Below are 16346 nucleotides of genomic sequence, written 5' to 3' on the forward strand. Positions count from 1 at the left end.
TGACTAATGTCACTTAGCTACATCAGTCATTCCAAGATGCTTTTTCAGAGGACTCAAATGAAATCTACTTTCTCCCAAGCATTTGCCTTTCTTCCGAGCATTTCTTCCAAGCATTTGTTTCCATCAATGGGCTTAACTGAGCCCCTCAAAGTCTTGCTAGAGAATAGGGATATTTATAGTCAGGGCCATTGCCAGAAAAAAAACCCAGCGGGGCGGGTGTTTGAAACCTTTTTAAAAGAATCATGAAGAGTAGTTCCATAACGCAAAATAATGTAGAAATCAGGCTCCATTGATAAACTTCAGTGGACAGTCATGGGCATTTAGTCAATCAGTTAAAATTCATGAGTAAAACAGGTTTAAAAAAAAATCTGAAAATTTTCATGGGAGCGGGTTGAACCCCTATCACCCCCATGGCTACAGTCCTGCTTATAGTATCTAATAGTAGCCTACTGTCACTTTAGATTTTAGCATTGGAGAAGATACTGTACAATATATACCTGCACTACAAATTTTTTGAAATCATATATTTATTATATACATTAGATACAAAAGCAAAATTTCAAAACAGCATCATTTATGTGAATCCACAGGACCACAATAGAAAATATAGACATGACCCAGTGTGGTGTTTTATTTTTAAATAGCATTGTAACTCTTCTTTTGCCTTTCATGCACATACATACATATGTGGATAAGTGTGTTGGTTTGTGTGCATTTCTGTAGGTATGTAGAACCATTTTGGTGCTGGTTTAAAGATCTGTTACCAGAGATCTTTATAATCTAATAATGGAAGATAATTCATTCTTGGCAAATTATGGACAGAATGGGGTAGAGACTCCTTTGCTTGGTCCAGAAGCCATTCATGGTACCGACTGCATTTACAAGAAAACTTGAACTTATTTTTCAAAATTAGATGCTATAAACAAAGGCTAAGTCCATCATGGTTTTTGAAGTCTATCACATTGCATCAAGCAGATGTTTTATTATTTTTGTTAAAAGATTTCTCTTCGCAATAATATATAGTCCAATCCTAATTGATATCCATAGAATCAAGCTATTAGTCTGAATTTGGGGCTTCAAAGTAAATATATTAGTTGTCAAAGGCTTTAATGACCAGAATCACTAGGTTGTTTTGAGTTTCCAGACTGTATGGCCATGTTTCTGGAACATGGCCATACAGACCAGAAAACTCGCAGCAGCCCACTAAATATATTAATTTTTCAAAATGTACCCTTAGATTTTCTGAGTTGCAATTGCCAGGTATGAAGTACACTAGTCATTTTGTCCTAACAGTTTTGGAGTGCTTCTGTTTCAGAATACTTTTTCTTGTGCCATAATCTGTTCCTGAACATTAAAAAATTCAGACTGGTAAGAGGCAGACAATAAAGTGCTCTATGTAATCAAAGACTTAAATGCATGTAATGCTCCATAATGGAGACATTGCCATTTATACTTGTAACTACATATAATGGAACCAGCCTTTTTATTTAAAAAACCCCACAAAAATATAAATTCTCTTCATTTATGATAGTCCCCAAAGGTCTGATGTTTGAAACAAACCCCTGTTGGTTTCAGAGGCTACACAATGTGACCTGGTATGTCCAAGTGTTCCAAGTGACAATCCTTGAATTGCTTTTAAAGAATGTTCCACAAAAATCTGTTGGATAAAGGTCTGCTGGAATTACCAGTTTTATTGGCTGGATTCATTTTAAGTTAGTCATACTTGACTTTCACCGAATTCGGTTGTTCATTATATTATTGAGTTCATTTAAATGGGAACTGATGTAGTCTGAATCTGTGTGCCTTCCGGTGGATCTTTCCTACAGATACATGTCATTTCCATACATGTATAGTCTTCAAGGGATATCTAGTCAAAACAATATTCCTATTTGTTTTATACAGAAGTGTGAAAGAAAAGCATTCCAATGGATTTGACTGGTTCTTAAGATTTAAACAGATATGGTACATGATAGTTATTTTGTCTGTCATTTAAGTATGCATTCATTCTTCTAAAGCAGAACATGAAAATAAACTTCCAACTTTCAAATAACTTTATGATGTTCCACATACTTCAGTGTGGACCATTAAAGCACCGATAAAGCCAGATACTAAGTCCACATTGACTATCGAGACATAATGTAAAAGCTGTTATTGTAAGAAGTCTTCTGTTGAGTTAAAGACATTTACTTTCAAGCAGATCAGTCCAATAGATTAGATACATGAGTGTAGTTTTGTTTACAGTCTTGCTCTTCCTCCAAAATGTGATTGGTGGAACTGAAAAAGATCTAAGAGTGCAGCTTATGGATGGATGTGTTCACTATTTTTTGGGACTGGTATACCTCCTACACACCTATTTACATTCAAGCAGGGCTGGTGGAGGGGCTTCACTCTTCTTCTTTTCATAAATGATGCAATAGCGGTTACTATGTTTATAATCAGGGTGAAAGGCTAGGAAATTGGAGTACCTCTTTACACACATTTGGCACTATTCCCTCACATTCCAGTTTTCATTTTAGAGAGCTTATTTTCTCCATGTTTGCATTTCGTGTATGGACAAATGCCTTGTTCGGCACTCTCAGCTACAGTCTTTTAAAATATCCAATAATTTTTTCCCTAAAGCTGGTTTCCATTGCTGGACAAAACTTTTCATATTGACTATCAGTCTTCCTGATTGAACATCTTCATATCCAGCCACAAGGTATTTCAGACCTACAATAAAATAAGCAGATATTTATTGGATCAGTGGCTAAACAGTATAGATCAAAGGTACATAATCTTAAGAAGGAATGTATGTTGAGAGAGGGAGATAATTATTTAAAGACACTGGAAATAAAAAATAGGCATTTTTATATTATTTTCTAGCCAATGCAATTTATAATATAGAAAAATATAGACTATTTCAACATAATTGTTGTAAATGTAACATATGAGGGTACTTGAAACTAACTTGTCATAAACTATCGCCACATGGGTGCAAATTTTAACAAACGATATATAGATAGAATCCTTCAATAAATGTAATGGTTATATCTGTGGGCATAAAAATAAAAGTTAAATGAGTTGTTTTATCCTAGTCTACAAGGCCGTAAACATTTTCCAGGATTCTTGGAAATCTTGCTTTTAAGTTTGTAAGGCAATTTCCTTATCAAATATATTTACAAATATATTTATTGCATCTGTATCCTGCCCTTTCTAGAGAACTCTCTGAATGATAATTAAGTTTTGCCTTTTGATCCCCAGAGTACCTCTAGTAAGATAAGTTAGGCTGAGAGACAGAGATAGGGCAAACGTTTGCTAATGTTTTACCACAATGCTGCCCACAACAAGACCAGCACACGATATGGTATTTCAGCCTGCCTTTTTTGTTTTTGTTTTGGTCCGTTTTGAACTTTAACATGTAATTTTGATCATACAGAGACTTTGCCAGGGTTTGGATTTTCATTATATGATAATTTCACCCAAAGACTCCATCTCAGGAGCATATGGTAAAACTTCTAAATAACATTCCTGTCTCAAAAAGAGAGCAGCTATTCTGGGTCCTACTGTGTCTCTTTTCAAAACCACTGCTTGATCCCAGAATGCTTCTGTGCTGCTGCATATTATCCTGTATGTGGCTAGAACTGTGCTTACAAAACAGTTGCGTATACAGATGATTACTATAATAATAATAAAACTTTATTTATAAACCGCCCTCTCTCGCCAAGGGGACTCATGGCAGTTTGCATACAAAAAGGCAAACAACTGCATAATGCATAAACAAATTCAAACACATCAAAATAATACAAAAACTACAAAATAACATCAGTCAACTTATGGCATACAAAAAGAATAAAAATAAAAATAAAAGAAGTATACAATTAATCAAATAATTACACTAATAATATGAATTACATTAAAAACATGTACCCTGAACAATTGGATGACGAAGATGCATAGAAAGTGCCTATCGTCAGGTATGCTTTAAAATATACCGTAGGATCAATAAGATACAAATGAGGTAACCATTGTTCCGGTAAGATTGATTTGGGGTGTACTAGTCCTCCTCTTCTCCGTACGCTAAGGTACATCAGTGCATTTTCAGAAGTTTTTTTGAAGGAGAGGAGGGTAGAGCCGCCCTAAGTCCCTTCGGATGAGAAGGGCGGGATAGAAATGATGGAAATAAATAAATAAATAAATAAATAAATAGGGGCCATTTTTACTTCTTTGTGAAGGGAGTTCCACAGGTGGAAGCGATCACGGAAAAGCCTCCCCTTTCGCACCCACTAACCGTGTTTGTGACAGGGTGGGACTGAGAGCATGGCCTCCTCCACTGATCGCAGTGCATGAAATGGTTTATATAGGGAGATGCAGTTGGTCAAATAGGAGTACTTTTTAAATGTAATTGGGAAGTAAACCCAGACACACACTTGGATATGCCAGATTATGGGTGAGGAAGCAGTACTAGTCATGCATAGACCAAAAATTGCAAACACAACCAGAGCTGGATTAAGAAGTTTAGGTCTGGGTTTTCTTTCTTACAGTGGTAGTATATATTGCTCTCCTAGACAATTAGAACTGTTGCTGTGAGTGCTTCTTTTATTTCTCTAAAGAATGCTATCTGCTTTTATCTACTATGTCTATATTAAAGTCAGTTGGGGGGAAATTCTGCATGTGTGCAACTCTGAAAAGTGGTAGAATTTAAACATGCTGATCACTGCATGATGTAACAGGTACAACATCAAGCTAAAATTAAGAGTTGTCTGGCATCACATTAAATTACCTTAATCACAGAGAACCATGATTGGCAGTTTAGTTTGCTGTAGCATCTATGTAATGCTTTTTAAAAATCCCAACATGCAAATAACAAGGAGATCTGTGCATAAAGTGCATTTTTTAAAAGGCTGAAAAAGGCTGGAAATAAATCATAAAATTGAAAGACACCACAAGGTCATTCAGTCCAACGCCTTGCCATGCAGGAACACATAACCAAAGTACTCCTGACAAATGGCTATCCAGCTTCTGCTGAAATAATGTACAAAACAAAAGTCAGTATACAACTGATGAAAATGTACTTGTTACAATAAATACCTACCAGGATTAAGTATTGGGCAAGTGCAGCCTCTATTTGTCCATGATTCTGGATAAAGAATCCGCTTTCCTCTGAAAATCTTAAGTTTTGTAGATTTCAGTACTTTCTGGATCTTCACATTGACCTCAGCATGGGAACCTTTATCGTGAGCTGACAAAATCTTTGCCTTCAATACTGTGTCAAGACAGTTTCAGAAGAAAGAATATATGTATATTTTATTCCAGTGAAGTCATATTCATTTGTGTTGAATATGAGAGGTGTGTATACTACAGGCAAAGCCATTTTTACACTTTTGGGATGACCACTCTTTGTTTACTAACAAATCAAAATAGAAATCTTTCCAAATACTTCATTGGATGTGGAGAACGGAACGTGATTCAGTGAAAGAGAAACTCTGCCAGATCTTGTACTTGATGAGCCAGTTAAGGCTCTGCCAAAGACATGGTATTATGCTCAGTGACCTGGTTTTTAGGAACACAGCTGCGTCTTCCGACTGGGGTTACTGGGAACTACTGCTTACTCATCATTTTGCAGGTCTGCAGAAATCTACAGAATAAAACGGTTCTTTTCTGTAGCTTGGCTGCCACATCTCATTACAAGTTTTAAATACTTATATTTTGGCAAGGAGAACTAATCTCTCCATTCAGAGTTAGATTGGGTCCTAAAGGTTTTGGGATAAAATGTTCCCCACCCAGCCACTGAAGTCATGCATGGATGGCTTTCAAGTTGGAGGCCTATCAGTTGTTCTCAAAGGAAGCTTCTAATTGGCACCACAATGCAAATAGTACAATAAGCACATTATATTGGGGAAGTATGTAAAAGAGATTTCTCCATGACTCAAAGAGGAAGATAAAATCTACCCAGAGAATTCCATGTAGTAGACAAAACATGGGAAAGGAAAGGAGAGATGTGTGTATGTGTGTGTGTTTTTATATATCTATATATCTGTTTTTTCCTTCACAATATTCTTTTGCATTCTGCCCTGTTCTAGATGCAAGTCCAAATAATTGCTAGCTTTTGCATTGTCAAGTAAAAAGCAACCATTGTTTCTTTATCCCAATAGGATTTGCTGCAACTGGAGATCCTTTTTAACTAGAACCATCTGACTCTAATCAAGTTGTGTTACTCTTTCTCCTATTTAACACTATCCCAAAGAGCAGACTTGGACTTTATATGGTGTCCAACATCATCTTTTTCTCTGCTCACCGACTCCAACATTTCACTTAAAGGAGGTTTCTGATAAACGCAGAAGCCTGCTCATTACCTAGGAATGCTGTGTTCATCCTACCCATGCAACTGTGGTATCACCGAATTTGTAGAAAGTGCTGTTGGCATACAGCTGTTCACAGATTGTGTGTTCTGAACTCTGAAACTGCTTATGAAGTGCCTAGACTTCATTCTTAACAATGATTAGCATTGAGATGGATTACTGCTCAGAGATAGCATGCCTAAATCAGCAGTTCTCAACCTGTGGGTCCCTGGATGTTTTGGCCTTCAACTCCCAGAAATCCTAACAGCTGGTAAACTGGCTGGGATTTCTGGGCTTTGTAGGCCAAAACACCTGAGGACCCACAGGTTGAGAACTACAGTAGAGTCTCACTTATCCAACACTCGCTTATCCAACATTCTGGATTATCCAACGCATTTTTGTAGTCAATGTTTTCAATAAATCGTTATATTTTGGTGCTAAATTCATAAATACAGTAATTACTACATAGCATTACTGTGTATTGAACTACTTTTTCTGTCCAATTTGTTGTATAACATGATGTTTTGGTGCTTAATTTGTAAAATCATAACCTAATTTGATGTTTAATAGGCTTTTCCTTAATCTCTCATTATCCAACATATTCGCTTATCCAAGCTTCTGCTGGCCCGTTTATGTTGGATAAGTGAGACTCTACTGTACTGAGTTAATGGGAAGCCACACTGCTTCTCCAAGCTATCAAAGGCCAAACATTTTGTACAATCTGGAAGGTACCTACTCAAAACAACCTAGAAAGTTGGCACAAGAGCCTTTGTTTTGGTGCAACAGAAGACTACTCCTTCAGAAATTTTAACAAGTTCAAGTATTTCTTGCCAGCCCCAAAACCATTTATGGTGTTGAAGATAGCTATGTTGGTAAGTACTGGGTTTAAGTGGCTTGAAAGAATATTTTTGCAATGGCAGCTAGAACCTTGTATTTAAAGGGCACAGTAATGTATTATCTGCTTTACTCCAGATTAATAATCTTAAATTGAATATCTAGACTGGTTAGATAAAAAGTTTCCGTTTGTATTTGCAGTCTAGAATGCTGGAGTGTATATATAAGCTACATCTAATATCTGAATTAATTGGACTGATAAATGCAGTTGCGACCACAGGAAATGCCTCTAATATTCTCAAGGTTTGGCCCAGAATGTAGGGGAAAACAGTAAATTGAACTTCTTAGGTATGTTATTTCTGCTCAGTTTTTAATGGATATATTGTGTGACCTGAAGTGTTGTGACTGCGCCTTCGGGGATTATGGTTGATGGTGATGGAATTCGGAAAGGAAGAAAAAACCCTCGTGATGAGGGTTCACTGGAGGAGTTGCGCAGGAAGCGACTTAGAGAGCTATATGGGGGATCTCCTGAGGAAGATTCAGATGGGGAGATGGATGCTGAGGAACAGGTGGTGGCTGGGGAAGCGGGCACTGAATGGGCACAGCCACCGGAGATGTCTGGGGATTTGGGGCTTATGGATACTTCTGAACCTGGGGTTTCTGCAGGAGCTGATCCCAATTGGGATGCTTGGAGAAGGGAGGATGGTTCTTTAAGTGTTCATGGGGCTAAGTGTGGGCAAGATGATTGGGACTCCGACGAATTGCTAGGTACTCCAGATCCACGAGCTCTAGCTGTGTGGAGTTCAGACTCGGAGTAGATTTGGGACACCTGGTGTTTGGGTGTGAGTGTTTGGTCACCCAGGAGGAAGGGGAATAAAATGGTAATGTTTGGCCACTGCACTTTGCGTGTGGCAAGGTGTTGCTGAGGCGCCATTGGGATCTCTGTGTTTCTGGACTTGGACTGTGATTCGGATCTGCTGATACCATCTGGCTTGGCTCTCGCTGTGTCTTATCGTGGACCTGTTTTGGATGACTGCACCCTCTTCGGACTTTGGATTGAATTTGACCTGGCTTCTGTCTACGCCCTCTGACTGACGGCTATTCCCGGCTTCTGACTATTGGTTTGTCTTTCGGAATTTCTGCTGCCTCCTGACCTGACCTTGGATTCTTCTGACGACGGCTATTCATCATCCCTTTGAGGCTCTCGGCTTATCTGCACCGTGGAAGCAGCTTTACTGCTTTTCTAGTTTGTTTATTTTCCAGCAATTAACTCTATTTGTTTTCCAAAGCTGAATTGAAGCGTTATTTAGTTTTTTATTGAATGCCATCATGGGAAATTAGCGTGGCTCGTTTTTGAGTTATTATTGTCCAATCTACTCTCGAAACACTGAAAAGTGAAGTGTTTCAAGGATATTTCCTGTGTTTATGTTATTTTTTGGCTTATCTTCGGAATAAACTTTGTTTTGTATGTTAACTGGCGTCTGACTCTTGACATGAAAAGCTACAATTTTGAAAGATTATGAAATTAAATCAGCATTAAGTAGCACTTTTGTTGTGCAATGAAATCATAATTATTAATTGGATGAGAAAAAAAGAGATCACTTTTGTAATTCTCTTGAATTGCCTTAATAATACTCTGTCATCTGTGGCAGACCTGGGGGTTAGTTTGTTTGCTCCTAGGCCCTGTGGAAGCTGCACAGACTACCAACCAACAAAAGATCCACATTGGGATGAAACCAGCCAACTTCTGGTTTTGAAAAATGTAAAAATATTGATGTTAAACAGTAGAAGAGAACTGCAACCTATTTCAACAGTGAACTTTTGCTCCTGAAGGCTTCCAAGGGAAGCAGCTCACTTTGTGGTTTTTTTTTTTTTGGGGGGGGGGGGGGGCTTGGCAAGGGGAAAGGCATCCAGGCAGATTATGGAGCTGAGAAATGCAAAAATAGAGGTGAGGCCACATGCGGCTATGGGGCTGCACTTTGCCCACCCTGATTTACACCAAGAAAAACTCAGGGAATGAACATAACAAAGGCCTCATTGTGATTAATCATAGACGCCCTTTGTGATACGTTCTGCCAGACAAAAATTTGCATTTAATCTTCATTTGAACTGACAGCTTGATTCTAATAGGACTGCCTATGTCTTTATCAGCTGCCTGGCATGAACAGATAAAGCCTTTCCTGCCATTTCATCCATGGGCTATATTCACAGTATTATTGCACTAGCTCAAAGTACATCATTTTAGCGGATACACCCATTATAGAAGGGTGATGCAGGGCAGTTCTTGTTATGCACGAAGGTCCCTAATGTAGATTACAGAGTTTGAGTGCCATTTCTACAACCAATGAGCATCCATGCAATTTAGGGGGAGCAAATGTTTGGCTCTGGACCTTGAAGCCTCTGCCCCATGTAAGCCGCCCCGAGTCCCCACGGGGAGATGGTGGCGGGGTATAAATAAAGTTTTATTATTTATTATTAGTTAAAAAAATAATCAAGCCAACTTTCAAGCTCTCTTTTTGCCTGAAAATGTTCTGAAACTGCCTGAAACCATCCACAAACATAGGAAAGGCAAAAGTTTTCCCCTGACATTAAGTCCAGTCATGTCTGACTCTGGGGGTTGGTGCTCATCTCCATTTCTAAGCTGAAGAGCTGGCGTTGTCCGGAGACACCTCCAAGGTCATGAGGCCAGCATGACAGCATGGAGTGCCGTTACCTTCCTGCCGGAGCGGTACCTATTGATCTACTCACATTTGCATGCTTTTGAACTATTGGGTTGGCAGAAGCTAAAGCTAACAGCGGGAGCTCACCCACTCCCCAGATTCGAACCATTGAACTTTTGATCAGCAAGTTCAGCAGCTCAGCGGTTTAATCTGCTGCACCACCAGGGACACCTACAAATATGTAAAAAAAAATCTAGCCCCTCTGACACCCCCAGCTGAAATAAGCTAGAAATGAGAAGGTGCAGCCCACAGGATGCATAAGGGTCAACATACGCACATTGTGCATAAACCGTTTAGTGATATATTTGTGGAGTTCTACCACTTCCTCTGCTGTTTGTGGAAAATATTTTGATGGAAGTAGAAGCAGGGCTTTCATTGTAACAGATAGAGCAACATCCTATGAGATGTGGTTGGTTATCATGAACAAATCAGATTGCATAGAGGAGGTTTGAGAGACATCTTTCCGGCACCACATTTTACAGAGTTCTCTGAAGGAACTACAGAAATTACTCAGAGCAGGCCTGTAGCGAGGGGGGGGGGGGTTAGGGGTTCAACCCCCTCCCCCCCATTTTTCAGGTTAAAAAAAAACTTGGTTTACTCATGAATTTTTACTGGTTAACCAAATCCCCATGCTAAGCCTATGAGACGCAAAACATTAAGAGTCCCTCCAGGCACTATCTCAAGCAGATATTGACAGGTCTGTAGCCGGGGGAGAGAGTGCTAGGGGTTCAAACCCCCTCCCCCCCCCCCGAAATTTTCAAAACCCCTCCCGAAATTTTTTTCTGGCTACGGCCCTGACTCAGAATAATCTTCACTGATGTACAAAACTGAATTCAAATGGACAGCTTCTATTTACTACTCACAATACATAAACAAGGCAATCCAGAAGACCCACTGTCAGAGCCCTGATTGTTGAGATATATGGACAGTTTGTGGTCCATATGTGATCAACCCTCTAAATTGTAGAATGCAACAGATTTCCTGAAGAAAATCCCAGAGAATATCATAGTAGCCACTATGAATGTGGAATCTCTATACACTAAAAACCTACACTAGGGCGAACTGTGGGGCATCAAGAATACTATCCTGATTGGGGCAACCACAGACCTAGCCACCAAACTCTGCTATTTTGTTCTTATTCATAACAATTTCACTTTTGGGTATGATAAGTATCTCCACGCCAAAGGTATTGTAATAAACATTTACATAGCACCAAAGGATGCAAACACCTTTATGACTGACCTGAAATAATGCTTAAGCAATCATTGTACCTAAAAAACCTTTCTTCTACCTATGATTTCTTCATGACAACTTTGTAATTTGGCCACATAGAAAGCAATCACTTGTGAAGTTCTATCAGATTTGCACAAGTTCCATCCTACTATCAACCTGAGTTTACAACAACCCATAGAACAAATTAGCATTTTAAACTCTTGACAGTGTTAGGTCAATTGAATAATATATACATATATTTCTACTCACCATATGTATATTTCATGTTGCAAAAGATCTTGGAATTTCGTAAAATCTGGTCTTTGCATTCACATTTTCCTATGGAAATACAAAAGCACTTTTTATTTGAGATGTCCCAGGACATTTTGCTATCTCAAGTGAAGAATGAAGTAGCCCATCTCCTAACTCTATAGGTAGGTTTCCTCTTGACATTAAATCTAGTCAAATCTGACTCTGGGGGTGGTGCTCATCTACATGTCTAAGCTGAAGGGACAATGTTTTCCATAGACATCGCCTAGGTCATGTGGCCAGCATATTTGCATGGAGCACCGTTACTTTCCCGCCAGAGAGGTACCTATTGATCTATTCACACCTGCATGTCTTTGAACTGCTAGGTTGGCTAATGATGGGAGTTTTGGTCAGCAAGTTCAGATGCTCAGCGGTTTAACCTACTGCGCCACGGTAACCCCTAAAAGGAAGCCAATTAAAATAGCAATTGAACTTTGGGCAAAAGGACCATATCCTACACTGCACTGGAGGGACTAGGCTGGGTAAGAAGAGACAGGGTAAACCAGTGGTTCTCAACCTGTGGGTCCCCAGATGTTTAGGCCTTCAACTCCCAAAAATCCTGACAGCTGGTAAACTGCTTGGGATTTCTGGGAGTTATAGGCCAAAACACCACTGGGGTAGGCCATATGACAGAGAATTTTGTCTTCAACATAGGAGAATAGCTTTTGGATTCCAAAGAAATTGTAGGGATACAACATCTCTCTGTACCACCTTCATATATCCTTTCTGAGGTAATCAGCTCATTTGGTCTAATGGTAAGGCTGGCCTGCTTTCTCTCAGAACAACCATTCCATTAAACTTTTCTAACTATTTTCTAATTATTTCACTTCCAGCAGTTTGTTCATTAAGTCCTTATGTTCCTTGTTTTAAAAAGAAATGCATGTAATAAATACTATTTTTAAAAATGAATTGTTGTTTTTAAGATAATGCATTTATTGCGAAATCATCATGGGTCATCTACGGAATTGCATTGGGATCTGCCTCCGGTGGCGCTGAGCTGCTGGACTTGCAGACCGAAAGGTCCCAGTTTCAAATCCAGAGAGCGGAGTGAGCGACTGCTGTTAGCTCCAGCTTCTGCCAACCTAGCAGTTCGAAAACATGCCAATGTGAGTAGATCAATAGGTGGGAAGGTAATGGCATTCCATGCAGTCATGCCGGCCACATGACCTTGGAGGTGTCTACAGACAATGCCGGCTCTTCGGTTTAGAAATGGAGATGAGCACCACACCCCCAGAGTCAGACACGACTGGACTTAACGTTAGGGGAAACCTTTACCTTTTTACCCTTGTTTACAACTCTCTTGTGCTTTCCCACTGCTATTTCTTTCTTTTTCATATGACTGAAAACACTCTCTCAGCCTCAAAAGAAGACAAAGCCAAACCCCATCTGAACAAATTTTGCCCAGAAAATGTCATGCCTTAGTGTCTCAAAGTCAGAAATGACTCGAAGGCACACAGAAACAAAGAGAATCTATTTGTAGATTTGTCTCAGTGCGTTTAATTTTCTTGCCTTTTTTCAGTTTTTTTACTACTTATACCTTGAGCTCATATTTTTACCTGAATGTCGAAGAGCAGAATATCCTTGTTCATCCTCCCATCCCCATGTAGGTTCACTTTTGTTATCTGTAGAATGAAAACCAGGGATTTCATGGTGCCAGTCTATGGCTGCACTGCTATAATTAAAAAAGAAACATTGTGACATGTTCAGTCACAAAATAAGTTAAACATATTCCTACATGTTGCCTCAGCAACACTTAGGAAATCAGAAGCAGATAGGAAAAATAGCAGATTGTGTTGGCATTCATGTTTCCAAAATATGGAAATATGCTGTCAGCAAAGCTATTTTGTTACTGTTAACTGCTGTCAAGTTGGCTTCACATTACAGTACTCTGTGAATGAGACCTTCAAGATATCCTGTTCCTCCTAGCCCTGGAAACCCAAGGCCATGTCTTCCTTGACTGAGTCAACCCATCTTATCACCATTTGCCCTGAATTAATTTCTTGCACTAGGCAATGGCCCCATAGGAGCTGCTGAAACAACTGGTTCTCCTTTGTCCCTGTATCTATGATCATAGCCTATTGAAAAGGCCATAAAAAGATTGAAAAGTAAGGTAAAGTTGGGAGTTTGAGTGAATTCATATAGGAACTACATACACTGTGGATCCATTTCCAGTCCAACTTTATTACCGTTCAACTAATTCTAATTGGATTTATATTGGCAATACCTGGAAAAAAATATATAATTTGATACATAAATATCTGTCGTTTATGCTTAGTGGTACATTTGTTCTGGAAACATTTGAGATATATATAATGAAAGCCTATGTGTTGTAGAATGCACAGTATCTATAAAAGGATCTCTATGTATAGTTTTGGCAAGGCAGAGAATTCAGCATTCTGTGTCGACCCTTATATGGTTTGTTCTGCTTTGGCATCTCAGGGATTACAACTTGATCTGATTCTGAAATGACTCTGTGGGATTTTTGCTATTTAAATATTAGAGTTTCAATCTCCATTGTCTTTGCCAGTGGCTCTCAACCTGTGGGTCCCCAGGTGTTTAGGCCTACAACTCCCAGAAATCCCAGCCAGTTTACCAGCTGTTAGGATTTCTGGGAGTTGAAGGCCAAAACATCTGGGGATCGACAGGTTGAGAACCACTGGTCTTTGCACTCAAACCAAGATGTTCTTCAATCACTTACAATACTCACCATCTAAAACCCTCAGCATGAGAGCTCCAGAATTTCAAACTATATCTAAAAGACCAGGAAGTCATAACTGGGTAGCAATGCCCCAATAAGCAACCATCTTTGAATTGTTCCAGAGATGTTTGAATGTAAAAAAAATTGAGTAACAAATCAGCAGATTTAAAGAAATGCAATAAAATCACAGAATATGTAGAAACAGCTTAGGAATATTGGAGCTTCATTTTTGTTTAAAATTTCTCTGAGCCAGTGATTTCCAAATTGAGAGATAAACTGATACTCCATTCATAACCTAAAGTTTGTTAGAGTTATTCAGGAGTGATTTGTATATTTCTAGGGCCAACAAAATAATATGTTTTGCACTTCCTTTCTCCATGTTTCAATACTATTTGAAGTGGCAATTCTTCCATCTCCTGTCTTAGAAGAAGTGTAATTTCTAGATCTGAATCATGTATCACCATTACAACTGATACTTTTGAAGTTTCAAAATTTAATTTTCAGTGATTTTGGGTGAAATCTGACACAAACCAACTGATTTTCAAACCTTAATAGCTTCAAGGCAAACGACAGGTAAAAAGCAATTGTTCCATATTTTTATGCATATTTCTCCCAGTCAAGACAGTTCAGCCTATATTCATTTTACTATTGTCCAGAAAGTAATGAGCATGAGTTGTGGTTGTGAAAAAAGCCCAACTTTTCCAGGATATGTTTTGAGATTTCTGTAATTTTATCATTTCCATTTCAAACAGATATTTCTTGTCCAAATGGTGTCTGATCACATGTGGCAATGTCTGATCACTCACCTACTGATGCAGTCACCATTCAATGAGTCACAGCTTCCTGCGCAATCACATGGCTGGCAGCCATAGTCTCCGAAACCCCAGTATCCTACCATGCATCTATCGCATTGAGGACCAGCCACTCCAGGTTTGCAGGGACAATCACCATTACTGGGATCACAGAAGGTGCTATTGCTAAAGGGAAGCACTGCGGATCCAATCGGGTGACAGGAGCACACTGTAAAATTAACACAGACTCAAAGAATTACTTCGCTTTTTTTGGGGGGGGTGCATTCAATTTAATAACTATAAAAGGCCAATCACATTTTAAATAATCTCAGATTACTTTGCAGTAACATCTTAAATACTCATACAGGTAGTTAAAATAGGAGAGCGGGGGACAATCTGTGTAACCTTCAAGCATTCTGGCAGTGTTTACCATGCTAAATAAGGGAACGACTTACTTTATCTAGTAAATACTGACTCCTGAACAAATATTACACACTGCTTACTAAGATTATGCTTAGTGTGGCTAAGGATTACTTTAACAACCCTTTCATTTGTTTTGACCTTACAGCTTTTTCATTTTCCTTGTTTCCCAGTGACTGAACAAAAGTCTTGACCTGAACTGGGAATAGCTTCAGAGTTCTATTCTCTGCTATATATGAAAAAGAGGTTATCAAAAAAGTTATCATCATAAACTAAACAAGACACAAGGGCTATCATTTCCCAATTGAGACTGTGATCTGTCTGCTCAAAGCTTTCTTTTTTACTTGGAGCTATCCAAAAGGCTCCTCACTCTTTATCCAAGTGGAGAGAACCATCTCTAACAGAACAATTTCATGCAGGAAATATCTGTCTACTGTGTTGGCTCTATCATGTGTCACTCTGACTCCATTCATGCAGACTTTATACAGATGATAGCAGCTGAAGATGAAACTGGGAGAGCTGCCCAGAAATGAAGCTCATCATGACTTGGTTACAGGCAACAGCTGAAAAGCATTTCCTTTGAATCCGTAGTTCTTGCTGAAATAGTACCAGTGAATTGATCAAGAAGAAAAAGTCAGAAAAGAACACTTTCAGGATGAGTCTCTGTTGTGAGGAAATGTTTTTATCATCTAGATAGATTTTTTGTGTGTGCAGCATACAAATTATTTATTCATCCTTGCAACTGAGTACTATGTATGTGGATTACCTTCTATATATTTTAGACATGGAATCGATACTGAATATCAGTTTGCTGGTATTTTATGGGCTCAAAGAAACACAAGTCCAAGTGTTCCTTTCAACAGTGTTATGTGTGAACTAGTGAGTTGCATATCTGGCACAGCATTGCAGCAACTGTTATAATTACAATCTGGGCTGCTATAATTAAGGGAACTACTGTCATTTAATGCATCTAGAGACTGGAAAAGTTATTTTTTAGATTTAAACTCCCAGAATCCCTCACTCAGCATAGATTTGGGGACTTAGT

At 38.9% G+C, this 16346-nt stretch overlaps 1 protein-coding gene across 3 annotated transcripts in view; it reads right to left on the reverse strand.

Annotated features, from left to right (window-relative positions):
- Nucleotides 1–507: 507 nt before the first annotated feature.
- Nucleotides 508–16346, reverse strand: part of ntn4 (netrin 4) — an 89209-nt gene continuing 73370 nt past the window's right edge. For 2 of the 3 annotated variants that reach the window (XM_062982824.1, XM_062982822.1), the window contains exons 6-10: nucleotides 14897–15110; nucleotides 12949–13064; nucleotides 11354–11422; nucleotides 5072–5242; nucleotides 508–2709 (exon numbers count right to left, since the gene is read on the reverse strand). In XM_062982824.1, coding sequence (XP_062838894.1) covers nucleotides 2576–2709; nucleotides 5072–5242; nucleotides 11354–11422; nucleotides 12949–13064; nucleotides 14897–15110 — 704 coding nt within the window. In that variant the 3' untranslated portion in view covers nucleotides 508–2575. The remainder of the gene's footprint in view (nucleotides 2710–5071; nucleotides 5243–11353; nucleotides 11423–12948; nucleotides 13065–14896; nucleotides 15111–16346) is intronic. The other variant, XM_062982823.1, reaches the window with a different exon arrangement.

Source organism: Anolis carolinensis, chromosome 5 (assembly GCF_035594765.1).
Source record: "Anolis carolinensis isolate JA03-04 chromosome 5, rAnoCar3.1.pri, whole genome shotgun sequence".
Taxonomy (NCBI): Eukaryota; Metazoa; Chordata; class Lepidosauria; order Squamata; family Dactyloidae; genus Anolis; species Anolis carolinensis.